We start from the raw sequence: 16,190 nt of genomic DNA, 5'->3' as shown, positions 1-16,190 counted from the left end.
GGTAGGGCATGTTCTTTGTTCTTGGTAATATTACTTGACGAGTTTTCAGCGCGGACTGCACGATATCGAGAATGAAATGGTGTTTCGAAACAACCCAGGATTTGTCTTTCACGACTCACGCGGGTTTGAGGCAGGAGGACAATCCGAATTCGATAAGGTGAAGGCTTTTATCGCAAGGCGTTGTAGGGAGAGACAATTGAGTGATCGAATCCATGTCATATGGTACCATGTTGGTCAATTTTTTGGCGCGCACCATCTCACATCTTTGGCATAGGTACTGCATTCCGATGGATGAGGATTGCAGGTCTTTCACGGAAGCGGAAGTCAAGTTTTTCTCTCAGTGTGACACTGGAAGCAGTAAGTCTTTGTATCTGCCGTCGTGTATCATCGACTCATGCGCAATTCTCAGTTGCAGTAATAGTGTTGTTCACTAAATTCGACGCTCTCTACGACGATGAATTTGCAGAGCTGATAAATATGGGAGTATCGAGAAAAGAAGCTGAAGCGCTGGCCCCGCAGCGGGCCAAAGAAGCATTTGCCAATGGGCCACAACTAAAACTTTTGTACAACCGCAAGGGCAACCAACGTCCTCCAAGATGTCACATATGTCTACCTGGTAAGTCGATCGATTCTTAAGCTGCTAAACAATTTGTGCTCATCTTGGCTCTCGTCCATTTAGATATGGACAAGGATGATGCAGACTGCAGACCACTTATCGAACGCACGGCTGAAACGCTGGATGATGATACGCTCAAACAGATGTTTGTCTCGACTCAGCGGACTAGCTTGGAGGTGTGCATGAGATATGCAGTCGAAAGGTAATTGGTCACACCTCACTTATCTATGACAAGAGATAACTCACTGTGTATTGAGCTCACTTGCACAGCATCTTGACGCCACCCAGGCAATCTCATCGCGCATATTTGGGAAATCTGAGTCCGATCGCGAGATTGTAAACGATTTGGGGGCATGGTTTCCGCAAACTACAGTGAGATCATAGGAATTTTCGAAAATTCCTCTCATTCATATTTGACGGTTACTTGTAGATAGTGCGTCTGGTCACATTTCTGCCAGCATGCTGACCTAAGGCCCGGGCATTGCTGACCCGTTGACAGGATGTGAGTGTGTTGATCCTGTGTCGAGCTCGAGCCTCGCTGACCGAACGCATCCCTGATCCCTTGACAGAAAGTGAGTGTGTTGATCCTGTGTCGAGCTCGAGCCTCGCTGACCGAACGCGTCCCTGATCCCTTGACAGAAAGTGAGTGTGTTGATCCTGTGTCGAGCTCGAGCCTCGCTGACCGAACGCGTCCCTGATCCCTTGACAGTTTGTGAGCGTGTTGATCCTGTGTCGAGCTCGAGCCTCGCTGACCGAACGCGTCCCTGATCCCTTGACAGCCTGTGAGTGTGTTGATCCTCCGTCGAGCTCGAGCCTCGCTGACCGAACGCGTCCCTGATCCCTTGACAGCCTGTGAGTGTGTTGATCCTGCGTCGAGCTCGAGCCTCGCTGACCGAACGCGTCCCTGATCCCTTGACAGTTTGTGAGTGTGTTGATCCTGCGTCGAGCTCGAGCCTCGCTGACCGAACGCGTCCCTGATCCCTTGACAGGATGTGAGTGTGTTGATCCTGTGTCGAGCTCGAGCCTCGCTGGACCGAACGCGTCCCTGATCCCTTGACAGAATGTGAGTGTGTTGATCCTCCGTCGAGCTCGAGCCTCGCTGACCGAACGCGTCCCTGATCCCTTGACAGGATGTGAGTGTGTTGATCCTGTGTGGAGCTCGAGCCTCGCTGACCGAACGCGTCCCTGATCCCTTGACAGAATGTGAGTGTGTTGATCCTGTGTCGAGCTCGAGCCTCGCTGGACCGAACGCGTCCCTGATCCCTTGACAGTGGGTGAGTTTGTTGATCCTGTGTCGAGCTCGAGCCTCGCTGACCGAACGCGTCCCTGATCCCTTGGCAGTATGTGAGTGTGTTGATCCTGTTGTCGAGCTCGAGCCTCGCTGACCGAACGCGTCCCTGATCCCTTGGCAGTATGTGAGTGTGTTGATCCTGTGTCGAGCTCGAGCCTCGCTGACCGAACGCGTCCCTGATCCCTTGACAGGATGTGAGTGTGTTGATCCTCCGTCGAGCTCCAGCACTGATATGTTAATCATGACAGGATGCAAGTAGACTTATCCTTGACCATTTCTGCCTTTTGATCATGATTTATCAGGTTTACCGCCCCGAAGACAAGGAGATGTGGTCCACGTTACGACTTTTGGCATGTCCCATTGCTCACAGCTCGTCCACATAATTCTCATTTCAAAGGTTTGCTAGCCCTCTGAGTCGTCAACATTGGAGCAAATTATGCAGCTTGGTTCTGGTGAGATTTTAAGCCACATTGCAATGAGTCTGCTGATTATTGATCTTAAGCTGCTGTTATTATCTTCGAAAACGTTTTTCTATCTTCTGGACCAGCAAGAGGAGCGGAAGTCCGTTCACCCTGTTCGTGTCGCTCTCCAGCAATACATGCGTCCCCCAATGCAGCTGCCGTCAGGATAGCTCTGAACTCTGCTGTTCATACATATGAAGCAGGCTTCTCTCGGTGGATACCAGGGTCGGCCAAACGCTCTCAGAAGAAGGCAGACTTGATCAAGACAATTACTGAAGTTGTTTTGCAGCACCGTCTGCGTATGTGATATCTGGTGCAGTTGTCGCAGTCCCACTGATATATCCGTATCCAGCAATACCTGGAGTCCAAGCAATATGACGATATTGAGCTCAGCGAATTGCGGTTTCTGGATTGGCTGATGGCATGTCCATGGAGGTGGTCAAGGAGGTGGAACTGTATGAAACGTTGTATGATTAAGCAATTGGCGGTTTATGGTGGACACGCGTGTGATGGATAGCGTCCTACTTATTTTGTACGATGTTTGTAACTTTCCTCAAAGAAAAGAACTGTATATAATTTCTGGTCGGCTTGGATGGGCTGCGGCGTTGGCGCATAGCGGTGTGATGGGTGGGCTTTCACGTTGTGCGCCCATAATATTACGCCATGATGATGGTTGGATCGATTGACAATAACATCGATACAAAATGTGTCAAAATACATTCTCAGCGTTAACTGGCGCACTGTCAGTAGTTCTCTGACCGACTTCGATACTGATAGAAAGTTAGCACACAAATAGGGATCCAGTTAAAAGCCGACACTTACCATCGAGAACCAGTGCCGGGGAGGTTACAAAGGACATGACGGTTCAAACTTTTTTTTTTTTTTTTCCTTGTTTATTGTCCTTTGGGGCGGAGCCCTATGGTGGACACTACGTACTGTATTATACTATGCTGCGTCTATTCTATGTTTTGTGTGGTCTATGCTGTGCAATGGTCCGTGCGTGAGCGAGGACGGTGACGCCGTCTTAAGGCGTTGTGTTAGTGTAGTACAAATTGGTTGGTTTGGTTTTTCTTCTCGTTTGATGGCTTTCTCTTCCTCTTTTCCTCATTCTTTTTCCTTAGGGGGGGTGACGTCTCCGAAGGTTTGTTCTAATCTTCTGGTGCACGCGATGAACTTGAGTGTCGCTCTAATTCCTTTTCCCTCGCTTAGCAAGTATTTGACGTTGAGCTGTCGCGGTCCTACTTCCATGCTGAGCTCGTTGCGTTGTCTGGCGTATTTCGGGCAGACTAGTAGGAAGTGATGGACAGTTTCTTCGTGTGTGTTGCATTCCTGACATGCTGCTGATTGCGCTCTGGCTATGCAGTGAAGGTGTTTGTTGAGAGCGATGTGGCCGGTGCGTAGATGGAATATTAGCGTTCCGTGTTTCCTTGGTAGGTCTTCGATCTTGCTTGCGAACTTCTTGGATGGGGCGGTGTGGTCGATGGATTTGCAGGTGAGCGAAGCGGGGTGATTCTTGCATGATGTTGACTGCTTCGGCCTTGATCTTGCCGTAGAAATGCTGTTTCAGCGCCGATTTGCTTTGCGGAAGGGTTCTGATTGCGGCCGTTTCTTGCTAGGAGAGATTTGGGGAGTTCCTTCGTGGCTGAGGAGTCTCCTGCTGCGGCTCTCTTTGCTTCCTCGTCCGCTGCCTCGTTTCCTGCTATGCCATGATGGCCTGGCGACCATCTGATCACGAGTTTTCTTCTGCCGTTCTTGTGTGGTAGCAGTTTGCGCAGGTCGTCGTGGAATGTGTCTGCTAGATGGTGACCCGGTCTGGATTGGAACACCGTTGTAGCAAGGATTGCTGCTTGGTTGTCGACTCCTACTGCCATTGTTCCCCCCCTGCTTCCTCCTGCCTCCTTCAACAACTGAATTGCCAATATCATCCCCACTAATTCCGCTTCATACACTTGTATGTTCTTCGTCACTCCCCAGATATAGGCGTCTTTTGCTTATTACCCTACCCTCCTCCCCTCATCAGCACCGCTGCTCCTCCCACTCCCCCCGTCTATCAATGGGCCGTCTGAGTATGCGCGGAGTTCCTCCGTGGCTAGGGAGTCGTCTGTGATGGCTTGCTTTGTCGAGTCCGCAATGCAGGTGTTGACGTCCGGCTCCCATTTAGGGTAATGTCTGACAGGGTCGATTTTCTCTATCCTGGACGGATTGATCTGAAATTCATTCATCAGTCTATGAAGCGGTGAAGGGTAACGTTTTCTCCCCTGGAATTGCCTCTTTGCGCTGTACTCATATGCTGCCCTGATCTCCTTAGCTAACGGGTGTGGGGACGGGAGGGATGCCATCCTTAGTGATGCTCGATAGCATGCTTCTTCTTAGCGTCTGTTGAAATGGGAGGACGTTAGCATGAGCGTCTAACATATCAGTTGCGGTTGATCTTAGTCCTCCTGTTACTAGCAGTGTGGCCATCCTCTGAACCCTGGCCATCTGGGACGCGAATCCCCTTGCTCCTCGACCGCCCCCGTTCTTTCCTTTGCCTTTTTCGATGAGTCCCGCGCACCAAATGTCGGTTGCGTAGAGCATTTTCGGGAGTATAACGCTCTCAAAGAGTCTTCTGACCAGCTTCCCGTGAATGCCTCTTGTGGGGCGGATGATCCGTCTGCATGCCATCACGTACTTCGTTCCCTTTTGCAGTTGCAGTAGGCGGCAGTGTTCTTTGAAGTTGAGGTTCTGATCTATAATAACTCCTAGGAACTTGTGCGACTTTGAAGGTTGTATGGTATGGTTGCGGATGGTGATGGGGAGTCGAGGGACAGGGATTGTTTTGCGGGGGTTGTCTTGGTCAGGGATCCTTTTGCTGGATAAGCATATCAGCGTGGTTTTCTCGAGCTCAAACTCTGCACTATGCTCTTCGCTCCATTCGAGAGCTCCTCCCTGCTTTTCCATCATCCTTTTGAGTTTGCTGTTGGATTCCTCATACGACTTCCCTCTTGCTACTAGGGCGTACGTCGTCTAGGAAACCCAGACCTAGCTCTCCCTGTCTCGGATTGGGATCAGGTACTCTTAACACGCCCGAGTTATAAAAAACAAATCCTAGTGGTGACAAGGGACATCCCTGGTCTACTCCGTCTATCATGTTGAAGAGGTTGGATTGGTAGTCGTCGAAGAAGAGGTAGGTTGTCCGGTTGTCGAGGCGTCTTCGATACCACTTGACGTACTCCTGCGGGATGCCAGCTTTCCTAAGATTGTGCATTAGTTTGTTGACCACTACGCTCGGGAAGGCCGCCTTGACGTCCAGGAAAAGCAGCGAGACGTGGTTGTTTTGGGATGCCCATGAGTCAGTTATGAACTTGGTGAGGAGGTGTAGTGAGTCCGTTGTGGAGCGGCCTGGGCGTCCTCCGAAATGCGTGGGTGGGAGGAGGTTGTTCTTCTCTGAAATGTATGTTAGATCGTCTGCAACGCATGATGAAAGGATCTTAGCCATTGTGTCTAGGAGAGTGATTGGGCGATAGGCCTTGGGGATACTATAGTCCGGCCTTCCTGGTTTTCTTAGGACAATGGTCGACGAACATTTCCATTCAGTTAGGGTAGACTTCTAACGTGAAGGTGGCTCTAAAGATTGGTCCCATGAAGGGTACTAGTAGGTCTGCGCAGCGCGTGAACACTACATTGCTGATGCCGTTGAGACCGGGGGCCTTGAAGGGGGAGAGCTTTTTGATGGCTCGGTGGATCTGTGCATCTGTTATCAGTTCAAACTCGCATACAGGATCGGGATACTCGAAGTTGGGGTCTACGTAGTCAGTTTCTGGTGGGGGTCGAAAAAACACGTTGTATAGCAGCTCGCTCTTGCGGGCGTTGTCTTGTGTGGTGCCGTTTTGTTCGTTTGCTTCGGGGTCTTGAAGTGTCTTGATTCTGGTATGAATTTGGTCAGTTGGTGCGCTTGCTATATACTTATGAAGGGTCCAGGTGCCCGAGGTAGTAAGTTCGTCCAGCCACTCTTTCCAGTGCTCCTCCTTTGCTCGCTTGATACTTTCCGAGAAGCGGTTGCGGGCTATTCTGTACTCTTCGTGTATCGGGTCGTTTTTCCTAGCTATAAAATGCTTAGCTTTGCGTCCAAGTTTATGTACTTCCTTGCGTTGAATGTCCAGCTCCTTGGACCACCACCTCTTGGCGTATGGGGAGGGTTTGGTTTTGGGAACTTTTTCTTCAACGGTGTCAGCTATGCATTTTGTTAGGTTGGCAAAGGCGACGTCGAAGCTGTCACGACTAGTTAGCTCAGTTGGTTGAGGGATCTCGTTGAGCTTTCTAGATAGAGTGTCGCGGAAGTCGTCCCAGTCGGCTCCTCAGTAGTTCAGTTTGGGTGTTGTGATGGTGCGCTCTGGCTGGAGGTCTATTGTACTGATGATAGGAAAATGATCAGTGACTACCGGGCGTAAGTGGTACTCAACGCTGCATTGACTAAAGGATTGTTCGAAGTGGGCTGAACAGAACACGTTGTCGGGGCGGGTGTGATTCTTGGTGTTGGAGGCTTCGAGGGTTGCTATTGCTGGAGGGAGTACCTGTACAAAGTTATACAATGATAAGAGATTGATTAATGTACCAGCGGCATCTAGGTTTGCCACTGTGAATAGGTGTGTGTTATGTGGCATTTCCCACATGGGGTGGTGGCGGTTGAAGTCGCCTAACCATACAATATGTTCATTTGCAGCGCTGTTGCCGCCTTGAGCGGCCCATTGTGTGCGGTTGCGTCGGGCATTGTTCTCGGAGGCCATGTGCCTTTCGAGGAAGTGCATGGTTGCGTCGCTGTCGCACGGATTATATATGTTGTATATTCGCAACTTCCCAAATTGGCCTGTGAGTTCCACTGCCATGACGTTCGGAGACTTTATCGGGACGATGTGCCAGTTATTTTTCGATAGTCTCTTGTTGATCAATATGAGCGTCTTTGATCTGCCCGTGCTGGCGTGGTGGTCAGTCAGGTAGATGATGTCCCAGAACTGTTTTAAGTTAGAAGTGTTAGCAAGATTTACAGGGTTGAAGTATGGTTCTTGAATGCATGCTATGTCGTATATTTCTGGGTTGAGGTTTCTTAACATGTGTTCCCAGGCATTGAGGGATTTGCGGAGATTTTGCTGCCATATCTTGAGATTGTCGCCTACAGGTTGATTCATGTTGGTGTCGTCATTCATTGGTTACCTACGTGGTCCTGGTCCCATCCGCTGCCTGGATTGTACTGGTCGTAGGGGGAGCCGAGGTTGTGGTTTGACCAGCCGTGATCATTGTTGCGAGGGCCGTTCGTTTTCCCGGGGAGGTGGAGGATGTTGAGGAGGGCGAGGTTGCGATAGCCATGACTCCGGGATGCGAGTCTGATTACCTAATGGGACTCGGTTCGTGTTGCGGGCATGGTGTTCTTGGGGAGGCTGTCTTTGGTGGTGGACGGTTTGGAATCCTCTTGTGCGATCCTCCGGTGGTGGGAAACGGTGGTGGCTTTGGGGTTGCACATTCTGGTGGTGGTCTCGGTGTTGGTTCCAGTTCTCTGTGTTCTCCCTTGGCTGGGGTGGGTTGTTCAGGGTTTCCCACGTGAGCGGGTCTTCAGTCAGGAAGAACCGATACTTAGCATCCACATTGCGGTTCTTGTAGCTCTCCCATTTGCTTATGAACATTGGGCAGTCGCGGCTCCATGCGGCGTGTCCTGCGACAATCGCAGTTCTTGCACCGGTATTGGGTCTGATCAGTGATTGCGCAGGTGGCCGTTCTGTGTTGGTTGCTACACGTTCCGCAAGTGTCGTGTTCCTGTGGGCATTCAGCAGCGACGTGTGCACCATCAAATGAGTGACACTTTAGGCACCTGGTGGGCTCTTGAATCAGCTTCCTGCCGTATACTTTCTTCCCCTCGATTGATAATCCATGCTTGATGGCCTGGTTGGCGCCCTCCTTCGTGCCGAATGTGAGGATGATGTGGGCTGTGCACTGACCTGGGTTGCGCCTGGCTGCCGGTTTGATATATCTTGCTCTGTATATTGACTTATGTTTGAGGCCTGCCTTCTTTCTACATCAGCTATTGTGGCGTGGTTGTCCGGGATGAAGGATATTGGCACATTCTCGACTAGTATGTGGAAGGATCGGTCTTTGATAACTATCTCTGTGCTGAAGTGTTCGAGGAACTTGCTTCTATGCGCGGGGACATTAAACCAAAGAACTGATTCTACTGAGTCGAGTTCGTATAATACGCCTCCATGTGGGAGTCTGCGCGCTGATAGGAATGCTAGATTAGTAGGGGTGTCCTCATTGTCCTTGGTCAGGAGTTCGATCGCTAAGGCGGCTTTAGCTACCAGTTGCGCTTCCGTTAGGTCCTTTAACGAATTGGCAGCAAGTGGGGATCTTCTCTCTATCAAAATTGTCGAGCTTGCACTTCGCTTCTCGCGAGAACTTTGGTTAGTATGGGTGAAGGGTTAGTTTTTGCTGCCTCTGCGTATGATCTTGGTCCGTTAGACCCTGACGTGGTATCGGTTGTTTGCCCTGACTGGGGAACGCTAGTGCTCGCGCTCTTCGCCGCTTTCACTAGTTCTTCTGTGGATGTTTGGAAGTTGGTACGCACCTCTGTGATCACCTTCTCCATTTCTGACTTGTATTTCTCTAGTACTTCTTCGAATGCTTCGACTTTCTCATCCAGAGTTGCCACTGGGCCGCCCATGAGTGCTCCGACTTTCTCAATGATTTCTTCCGCGTTGATGTTCTTCTGAACCTCGTGAGTTATGAACGCGAATGCACGTATTATATCTGTGTGAGTGGCGCCTAGGTTGGCAGACGCGCTGAATTCAAATAATGCAGTCGAAATGGCCAGAAGGATGTTGCCAGCCGTGGGAAGGTTGAGGGCCGTGTGTATTGAGCGTTTTTCTTGCAGTGTTTAAGTTGTCGACGTCTGTCTTCACTCCTAGACCGGTTGCGTGGTCCTCTATTGATTTGCTGGTTGAGAGTAATGGCTTGTTTGCGGTGGTTTTGCGGTTGATTCTGCTGGTTTGAGTCAAGGTTGAGGAGCTTGTTGGGTCGTTGGGCGGCATGCTGATTGCTTTTGTGTCGGTGTGGCACTTGGTATGGTGTCTTGGGTAGTCGGTGGAAGGGTCCTGTTGGTCGCAAGGCGCCATTGGGCGGCCTTGGCGCTGTTGAGCGCGTTGTTGACGGTTGTTTTCCGGGGTCCTTGCAGGGGGTGCCACTTGGTACGGGTCAAGAAGCGTTCTGTTCCATGTATGATCATGTAAAATGACACCATTCATCTTGTCAATGACCACCGTGGGCGTCGGCCCTCCTTGTTTGTCATCCTTCTCCCTACACCGTGCGATGGACTCTAAGCGCTAGGTTTGAATGTGCTTGCAACGTTGAAGGTCAGGCAGACCTTCAAACTATTTTCCTCAGCCAGCTCGAAGTTCACCGACGCTCAGCGCTCATCTCCTACAGGTCGCTTCATGCATCCTGAGCGGACCAAGGCCCTGCGTATATCAATGCCTCACTACCGGCTGTAGTGGAGTCCGGCCATAATCAACTGCGCAATGTACCAGAACAACTGAAGATCCCCAACGACCTTGTTACAGCAGAGGAGAGCGAGAATGAAAGCTCCAAAAGCTTTTCGGGGATGGAGCAAACCTACATTCATCACTAAACCATCTTCTCGCGTGTGCGCCCATCAAACGTCCCCTAGGTTCTTCAACAACTGCTGCGGACCAATGCGAGAGGATCATTTTGGGATGTGCATCGGATCTGGAACTGTGACGAAGACTTGTTGCGACTGATTAGTACAGGCGATAATACATACCTCCATAGCTGATTTCTGGAGGATATCCTAGGAATGGGATGAAGGTGTTTGTGATGCTTTCATGCATCTTGTTGATGCTGCTAGTGTGCGTCAAACAACAACCATGCGCAGATGAAAATGTTGGGCCTCGGGTCTTAAGTTTTAAACACTACTTTCATTAGTTGCACTACCAAAGAAAGTTGAATGGGACGGGACCTATGCAGCCCTAGAGGATGGTCAATATCATATGTCGACATGAACGAAACTGGGTGGGAACAGCGACGCACTTCAGCAGGCGCGCTTAGGCCGGAGATAGATATGTTCTGCATCGTTATCATGGCCTTGACCTGCTTGCGCTTGGTCTCACGGTAGGGCTATATGATGGGGAGGCCTGGAGGTAAGTCCGAACATTATCTGTCCTTCTCTTGATACGGTTCCTGGAGAGCGAAGAAGCTTGTTTGTCGCCTCGATGACCTTGATGTCATCCTTGTTAGAAGGCCATAACACTGAAACTGGATTGGCGTGAGTGCATATGCCGCTAATCAATACTTCTCGCTGTTGTGTTAGATGCAAATGGTCTGGGGTAGTCTCGCCAAATGCATTACGAAGATGAACGCTAAGCCCACATACATCCCAGTAACGCATGGGGCTTGATGGCTTCACCGAGGTCAGACAGGACGTCCCGCTGCACGAGTTTGGCTTCCTTCAATATGATGGCAAGATTACTGTGAGAGCAATGTGAGAGAGATTGACAATGAAAACAAAGTAGGTTAGGTTGTTGACACTCAAACAAAACCCTAACCCTAGACTTGGCTTAAGGTTCAGAAATAAGATTTGCAAGATGACTTTGTCATTTACACCGAGATAGCGATGCTCACGAACACCCTCAGCGTCAATAATATACACGTGTTCGTGATGATTACAGGCGCCCAACCAGCTTGCTGTGTACCGCTCCTTATCTCTGTCCGCTCAGGCTCTTCCCAACTCCACTGGCTTTGACTTTGGGTCCAAAATTTGTTATAGCTGTCACTTCCTCATGTCAAAAGCATCCAGCACTACCCGCGCCGAGGACCAGAGCGCCCATATAGACGAGCAGCCTGCCACAGAACAGGATACCCTAGGACTCCCAGAGAATTCACGGTAAGTTGCGGCTTCCTGGGATCTGTCACCCATATAACAGCAAGATAGGGAGCAGGAAAATGGCGGACCTTCAGAGGTGAAGCTACCATCAGATATGTAAGTGGTTCTGCCCTGATACTTCTGTGTAACTCACCAGAACTGCAGCTCGAACACTGGGCCATCCCAGCCATCAGAACCTCACGAACAGGAAAGTGCTTCCAAAGCTGCAGCGGACGACGATTTAGTTCCGTAAGTCCCTATCAATGGCGTTTTCAAACAAGCTCATGAATTATCTCAGTCAGGCGGAAAAGGTCGTGGCAGAGAAGGACCAACCAAGTCTTGGCGAATTGTGAGCGAAAAATATGCCGAGCGATCGCAGCTAACGATACCTTGCACTCAGAACAAATATCATGAAGCAAGTATTGGAAGTTCTCCAGGACTCGGACGATTGCATCCAAGAGTGGTAAGGACAATCGGTCTCGTTTCTGGGGAGTGTACAAAAGAGTCGCGGAGGAACACGACGGCGAGTTCCTCGAGCGATACACCGGCGACATGGACAATCGTTTTGGTCTTCGTAGGTTCGCGTGCCTATCTTTAACTCGTTTGAGACTGATGCTTGATCAGTCCGGTCTTTTCTCAGCTGTCAGCACGTCTTTTATAGTGGCGATGGAGTCTAATCTTATTCCCGACCCCAGCGACACCACGAATGCCCTTCTGAAGCAACTCGTGTACATTGGACTCGGCAACTTCACTGCAGCGGGCCTCCACGCCCTTAGACCCAGCATCAACGTGGTCAGCGACTGAGCCGGCTCTGAGGATCCAAATGATCGCATACGCAAGCTTGTCCATGAGTTTGCTAGCAGCATTCGGGGCCGTATTAGGCAAGCAATGGCTTGGCTACTACAAATCGAATAGATATGGCCGTGGCTCACAGGAGGAACGAGGGAAGCGCAGGCAAGAGAAGTTTGACGGCCTCATCACTTGGTATTTCGACGCTGTCGTGCAGTCATTTCCCGTCTTGTTTCAGATCTCCCTTCTTCTGTTTGGGATCGCCCTCAGCGCCCACATGTGGTGCGAGCAGCCCAGCATCGCTTGGGTGATCATTGCCACGACGGTCTTCGGATTTCTGTTATATTCGCTGACAGTGATGGCATGTTTGATATCTCCCGCCTGTCCATTCCAGACGCCGATGTCGACGGTGTTGCGCATGTTGGGCATGCACAGTAAGATCATTTCGTGAATTCTCGTGGTCGTTTCCAGTCTGAATCAGTATTGCAGGAGTTATCCTCCTGGTCTTTGAACCAGCCTACAGGTATTTCCAGCAGCTCAATACATCAGCGCACGGTGAGCTATATTCTATTAGGTGTGCACAGGTTTGGACCATTTCTGATCAGCTGTAGTGCAACGAATATTTGGTACCCTCAGACCGAGATGGACCCGATTGTCCGAAGCATTGAGAGGTGATGTTCTTATCTACTCTTACACAGGATACCCAGTGCTCATTTCACTCCCCAGGTCCTGTGTATGCTACTGGCGCATTCGCACGACGTTCTCTTAAGCTATTATCCGCCGCGCTTCACAAAGGGTTACGTTCTTTGGTTCTGCGCTCTTCGACAAATCTTGTAGACCTCAGAGGCACAGCCGCTCAACCAGGATCTGGATGTTTTGGTGGAGAATGATGGCACCCTTACCCTGAAGCTCCCGGACATACCCCATATTTTTGCTACTGGGTAGCATGGGAGTGTACTGCAGCCCCGCTAAACAATATTTGTTCATCGAGAGGCTCATCGCCTGTATGGACGATAACATGCCTCCCCATTTACGCCATGCAGCTCTTCGCGCTGCTCACAGTGCCCGAGAAGAAATAGCCTCGATCGATGCCATGGATGACAGGCTACGAGACATAGTTTTGACCAAGCTCTCCCCCACTATTTCTGTCCGTGGTTTGTCCGCACCCAGGTACAACACCCGCCAATGATGGTCCTGAACCACTTTTTCGATTATCGCCGCGATTTATGCTATCTGAACTAGTTTTTGCCCTCGCGAGGAATTCCAACTGGTACCCCCCCATTTGTCTGGGGATCGCCACATTGATCGATGCATTAGCATGATTCCAGAGTACTGCGTTTCCGAATCACCCACACCACCATGCCTTTTACATAGCTGGTATCTTCCTTCGAATCACACCTGAACAGAAGTCGGATACATCACTTGATTCTGTTACAGGACAACAGTGGTGGGACGTGATGACAAAGCGCGTGGAACAGTGTTCTCTATGACATTGACAACCCACGCGGTTTCGAGCTCCTTCCTGTCCTTGTGGATTGGCACGAAGAAGTATATGGAGATGCTTCAAAATCTGATCTCGAGGGGCTCATCGGAAAAGTGGATCGGTTTCTCGAACGTCTGGAGGAGGAGTTGCAATGGAAGAGGCGATGGCAGGAGATGCGCCTCAGGCTGGAGATGGGACCGGAGATGGGACTGGAGATGCAAGGTTTAGAGCAGGGAGAGGGGATCATCATTGCCGTGAAGGAGTTAAGGACTGCAGCCAGCAACATGTTGGAGAGCTTTGGTCATAATTATTAGTCCCCTAATTATGACGGTGCTTGCATGTGGTGTTAGAGTCTTGGAATCAGACGAAGTCATGGGGCAGTGCATGCGCGGAAGCGGGAAGTATCAAGACCCTAACGAAATCGATATTGAATCCTCAGTGGTGTCTGACTTGGTCGGTGCATGTCAGGCGTGAGGAACAAGGATATGAGATGCAAATATTGGGGAGATCAGCATGTAAATGTCGACCAGAGGAAGATTGTTCCACGAGGTTAAAACCAGACCCCGGCGTCACTGACGAGATTCTACGCTCGGCTGTCCCACCCACGTCCCTTGACCGACATGCACAGGAAGACAAAGACGGGGCGACAAACGCAGATTTATTCAAAACTCTTCATTTCCGCATGACAATCACCCTTCTTTGGAAGAGGGTGTGAAGAAGAGTACCGAAATCAATGAATTTGAGTCTTTGACCACCGGAAGCAATCAGTGTTGTCCTCGCCGCGCCGTTTTCATTTCCTGCCGCATGTATCCACGTCATTACGCCTTTCAAGATGGTCAGTTCTCGATAGGCCGTCTGCGTTTTGCTAGCGTAGGCTTCGCAGTCTCAGTCTCGGTTCCTAGAAGCCCGTGCGATGGATGGGGCTTCTTACATGTGAGACCATCGATGATGCTGTCAAAGGACATGAACGGAGCGCACGCCGCAGTTTCCAGTTCAGACGAAGCACAATACGTAGGCCTGTAGTTTGGAGGTTCTTCAGCACCTGCCGCTGTGGAGCGATGCGAGAGAAACTTTGTTGGATGCGTGTCGGGTCCGGAACTGCGGCGAGAGCTTCAGTAGTGTAGTCGAAGTAGCATGAATGATACATACCTCCGTAACCAATTTCCCAAGGATGTCCAAGGAAATGCGGTGCGCTGAAGGTGTCTGGGTTGATTATGACAGCTTGTCAATGCTGTTAGCGTGCGTCGAATAAGAATCATGCACGGTCGCAAATGTCAGGGCCTGTAAACACCATACTCATCAGTCCACACCGCAAAAAGCCTCAAAGCCGATGAGATCCACGCAATACATAAGAGCAGTCAACATCATATTTATGAGCAAAATTGGACGGGAAACGTTGACACACATCAGCAGGCGCGTTAGGGTCGGGGATGAATACGTTCTAAATGGCCATTATGAGCCGATTGCGCTCCGTCTTGCGGTAGGGCTGTACGATGGGGCGGCCTCAGGCTGGAGATGTAGTGTAGGACGACTGTACGGCCCGATTTCTGAGGAAGGAAGAAGATTGTTATTTGTCCACTCGATCAACAACATTTCAATTGCAAGCTGACACACGCGTTACAAAATAAGAGCTGTCAGAGACTGGCTCAGCGCGTTACGAATTGATGACGTCAAGTACTGAAGTCACGCTGCTCGAATTTCAACCGTGGCATGTGAGAAAGATCAACGAAACCCTAACCCTAGAGTCAGTTTTCCTTATCTTCACGATCAAAATAAGGTTTTACAGTATATCTCGTAGCTGAACATAGACCATCTTGCTACATCTCTACCCCAAGGGCACCTAGTTCTCTGTTGTCGACAAAAATACAAAGAAGTTATGACTCGGTCAAAGGTCTGTGGTCTATCATTAAGAACTTCCGTCTCGAGTCATACTCATGCGCAGAAATGTATAAATTCTACTATACTCCATTTCTCAGAAACGACAGCGAGGAGGCCGAGGGGGAAAATCACGCGACGACGATGATCGCGGTATGCTAGAAAAGAGCGATATGAAAAATGAGCGTTCAGCTCATATTACAAGGCTCAGCACATCATTCCTGAGGAGGAATGGGATCAGTTCATGGAGACATTGAGACGTCCCTTACCTACCACCTTCCGCATCGCCGGAAGTCGAGAGTACGTGCCTTTCCGTTCTTCCATACCAAACCCGAATGACGGAGGCGTTAGGATTGCTCATGCTCTAAATGATGCAATCAAGAAAACTTATGTCCCGTTGTTGAGCGATGTTGTTTTTGAGGGTGATGTTATACCGCCTCCATCTCGGATTCCTTGGTGCGCTATGTTACCTATATATTTCTGATGTCTGACACTGATGCTGTGCTTAACCAGGTATCCAGAAGACCTAGCCTGGCAATTCAATGTGTCCAAAAAAGTTCTGAGGAAGCAGCAAGCATTCAAAAGTTTCACTCTTTCCTTGTACACGAGACTGAAGTCGTACGTGATCCTTCGCCTCCAGTCATGCGGTCTATGATGCATGTAATAGGGTAATATATCAAGACAGGAGGCAGTCAGCATGCTTCCACCACTGTTCCTCGATGTCCAGCCACACCATAAGGTAAGGTATGCCGGTCTGCTTCCGTAATGTTCAG

General features: G+C 50.0%; 6 protein-coding genes across 6 annotated transcripts; 4 read left to right on the top strand and 2 right to left on the bottom strand.

The window, feature by feature from the left end:
* Nucleotides 1-947: 947 nt before the first annotated feature.
* DFJ58DRAFT_822792 (uncharacterized protein) lies at nt 948-2,150 on the bottom strand (the record flags this gene model as incomplete). Its single annotated transcript, XM_041392075.1, has 2 exons — nt 948-988; nt 1,020-2,150. The coding sequence occupies one exon, from the start codon at nt 2,148-2,150 to the stop codon at nt 1,020-1,022; it is 1,131 nt and encodes a 376-aa protein (XP_041235898.1). The 3' UTR covers nt 948-988.
* Nucleotides 2,151-7,638: 5,488 nt separating this feature from the next.
* On the bottom strand, nt 7,639-9,636 carry DFJ58DRAFT_750333 (uncharacterized protein; the record flags this gene model as incomplete). Its single annotated transcript, XM_041387736.1, has 5 exons — nt 7,639-8,155; nt 8,211-8,296; nt 8,338-8,715; nt 8,775-9,259; nt 9,303-9,636. The coding sequence occupies 5 exons, from the start codon at nt 9,634-9,636 to the stop codon at nt 7,639-7,641; spliced, it is 1,800 nt and encodes a 599-aa protein (XP_041235897.1).
* Nucleotides 9,637-11,187: 1,551 nt separating this feature from the next.
* DFJ58DRAFT_736243 (uncharacterized protein) lies at nt 11,188-12,074 on the top strand (the record flags this gene model as incomplete). The annotated part of the gene is made up of 6 exons (XM_041386765.1): nt 11,188-11,291; nt 11,340-11,387; nt 11,436-11,519; nt 11,569-11,619; nt 11,687-11,844; nt 11,911-12,074. The coding sequence occupies 6 exons, from the start codon at nt 11,188-11,190 to the stop codon at nt 12,072-12,074; spliced, it is 609 nt and encodes a 202-aa protein (XP_041235896.1).
* DFJ58DRAFT_229689 (uncharacterized protein) lies at nt 11,968-12,702 on the top strand. Its single transcript, XM_041379359.1, has 2 exons — nt 11,968-12,614; nt 12,665-12,702. Exon 1 carries the CDS (start codon nt 12,094-12,096, stop codon nt 12,508-12,510), a length of 417 nt encoding a protein of 138 aa, XP_041235895.1. The 5' UTR covers nt 11,968-12,093; the 3' UTR covers nt 12,511-12,614; nt 12,665-12,702.
* A 267-nt stretch (nt 12,703-12,969) lies between these two features.
* DFJ58DRAFT_822754 (uncharacterized protein) lies at nt 12,970-13,891 on the top strand (the record flags this gene model as incomplete). Its single annotated transcript, XM_041392074.1, is given in 4 exon segments — nt 12,970-13,210; nt 13,230-13,329; nt 13,390-13,506; nt 13,526-13,891. Coding segments are annotated over 4 exon segments (789 nt in total), but the record flags the coding sequence as incomplete, so codon positions are not given.
* A 1,595-nt stretch (nt 13,892-15,486) lies between these two features.
* DFJ58DRAFT_847926 (uncharacterized protein) lies at nt 15,487-16,161 on the top strand (the record flags this gene model as incomplete). Its single annotated transcript, XM_041393541.1, has 4 exons — nt 15,487-15,570; nt 15,623-15,873; nt 15,931-16,035; nt 16,099-16,161. Coding segments are annotated over 4 exons (503 nt in total), but the record flags the coding sequence as incomplete, so codon positions are not given.
* Nucleotides 16,162-16,190: the final 29 nt, after the last annotated feature.

Source organism: Suillus subalutaceus (genome assembly GCF_016647625.1).
Source record: "Suillus subalutaceus strain FC151 chromosome Unknown DFJ58scaffold_257, whole genome shotgun sequence".
Taxonomy (NCBI): domain Eukaryota; kingdom Fungi; phylum Basidiomycota; class Agaricomycetes; order Boletales; family Suillaceae; genus Suillus; species Suillus subalutaceus.
Note: the sequence above shows the minus strand (reverse complement) of the source record. Positions and strands in the feature narration are given on the sequence as shown.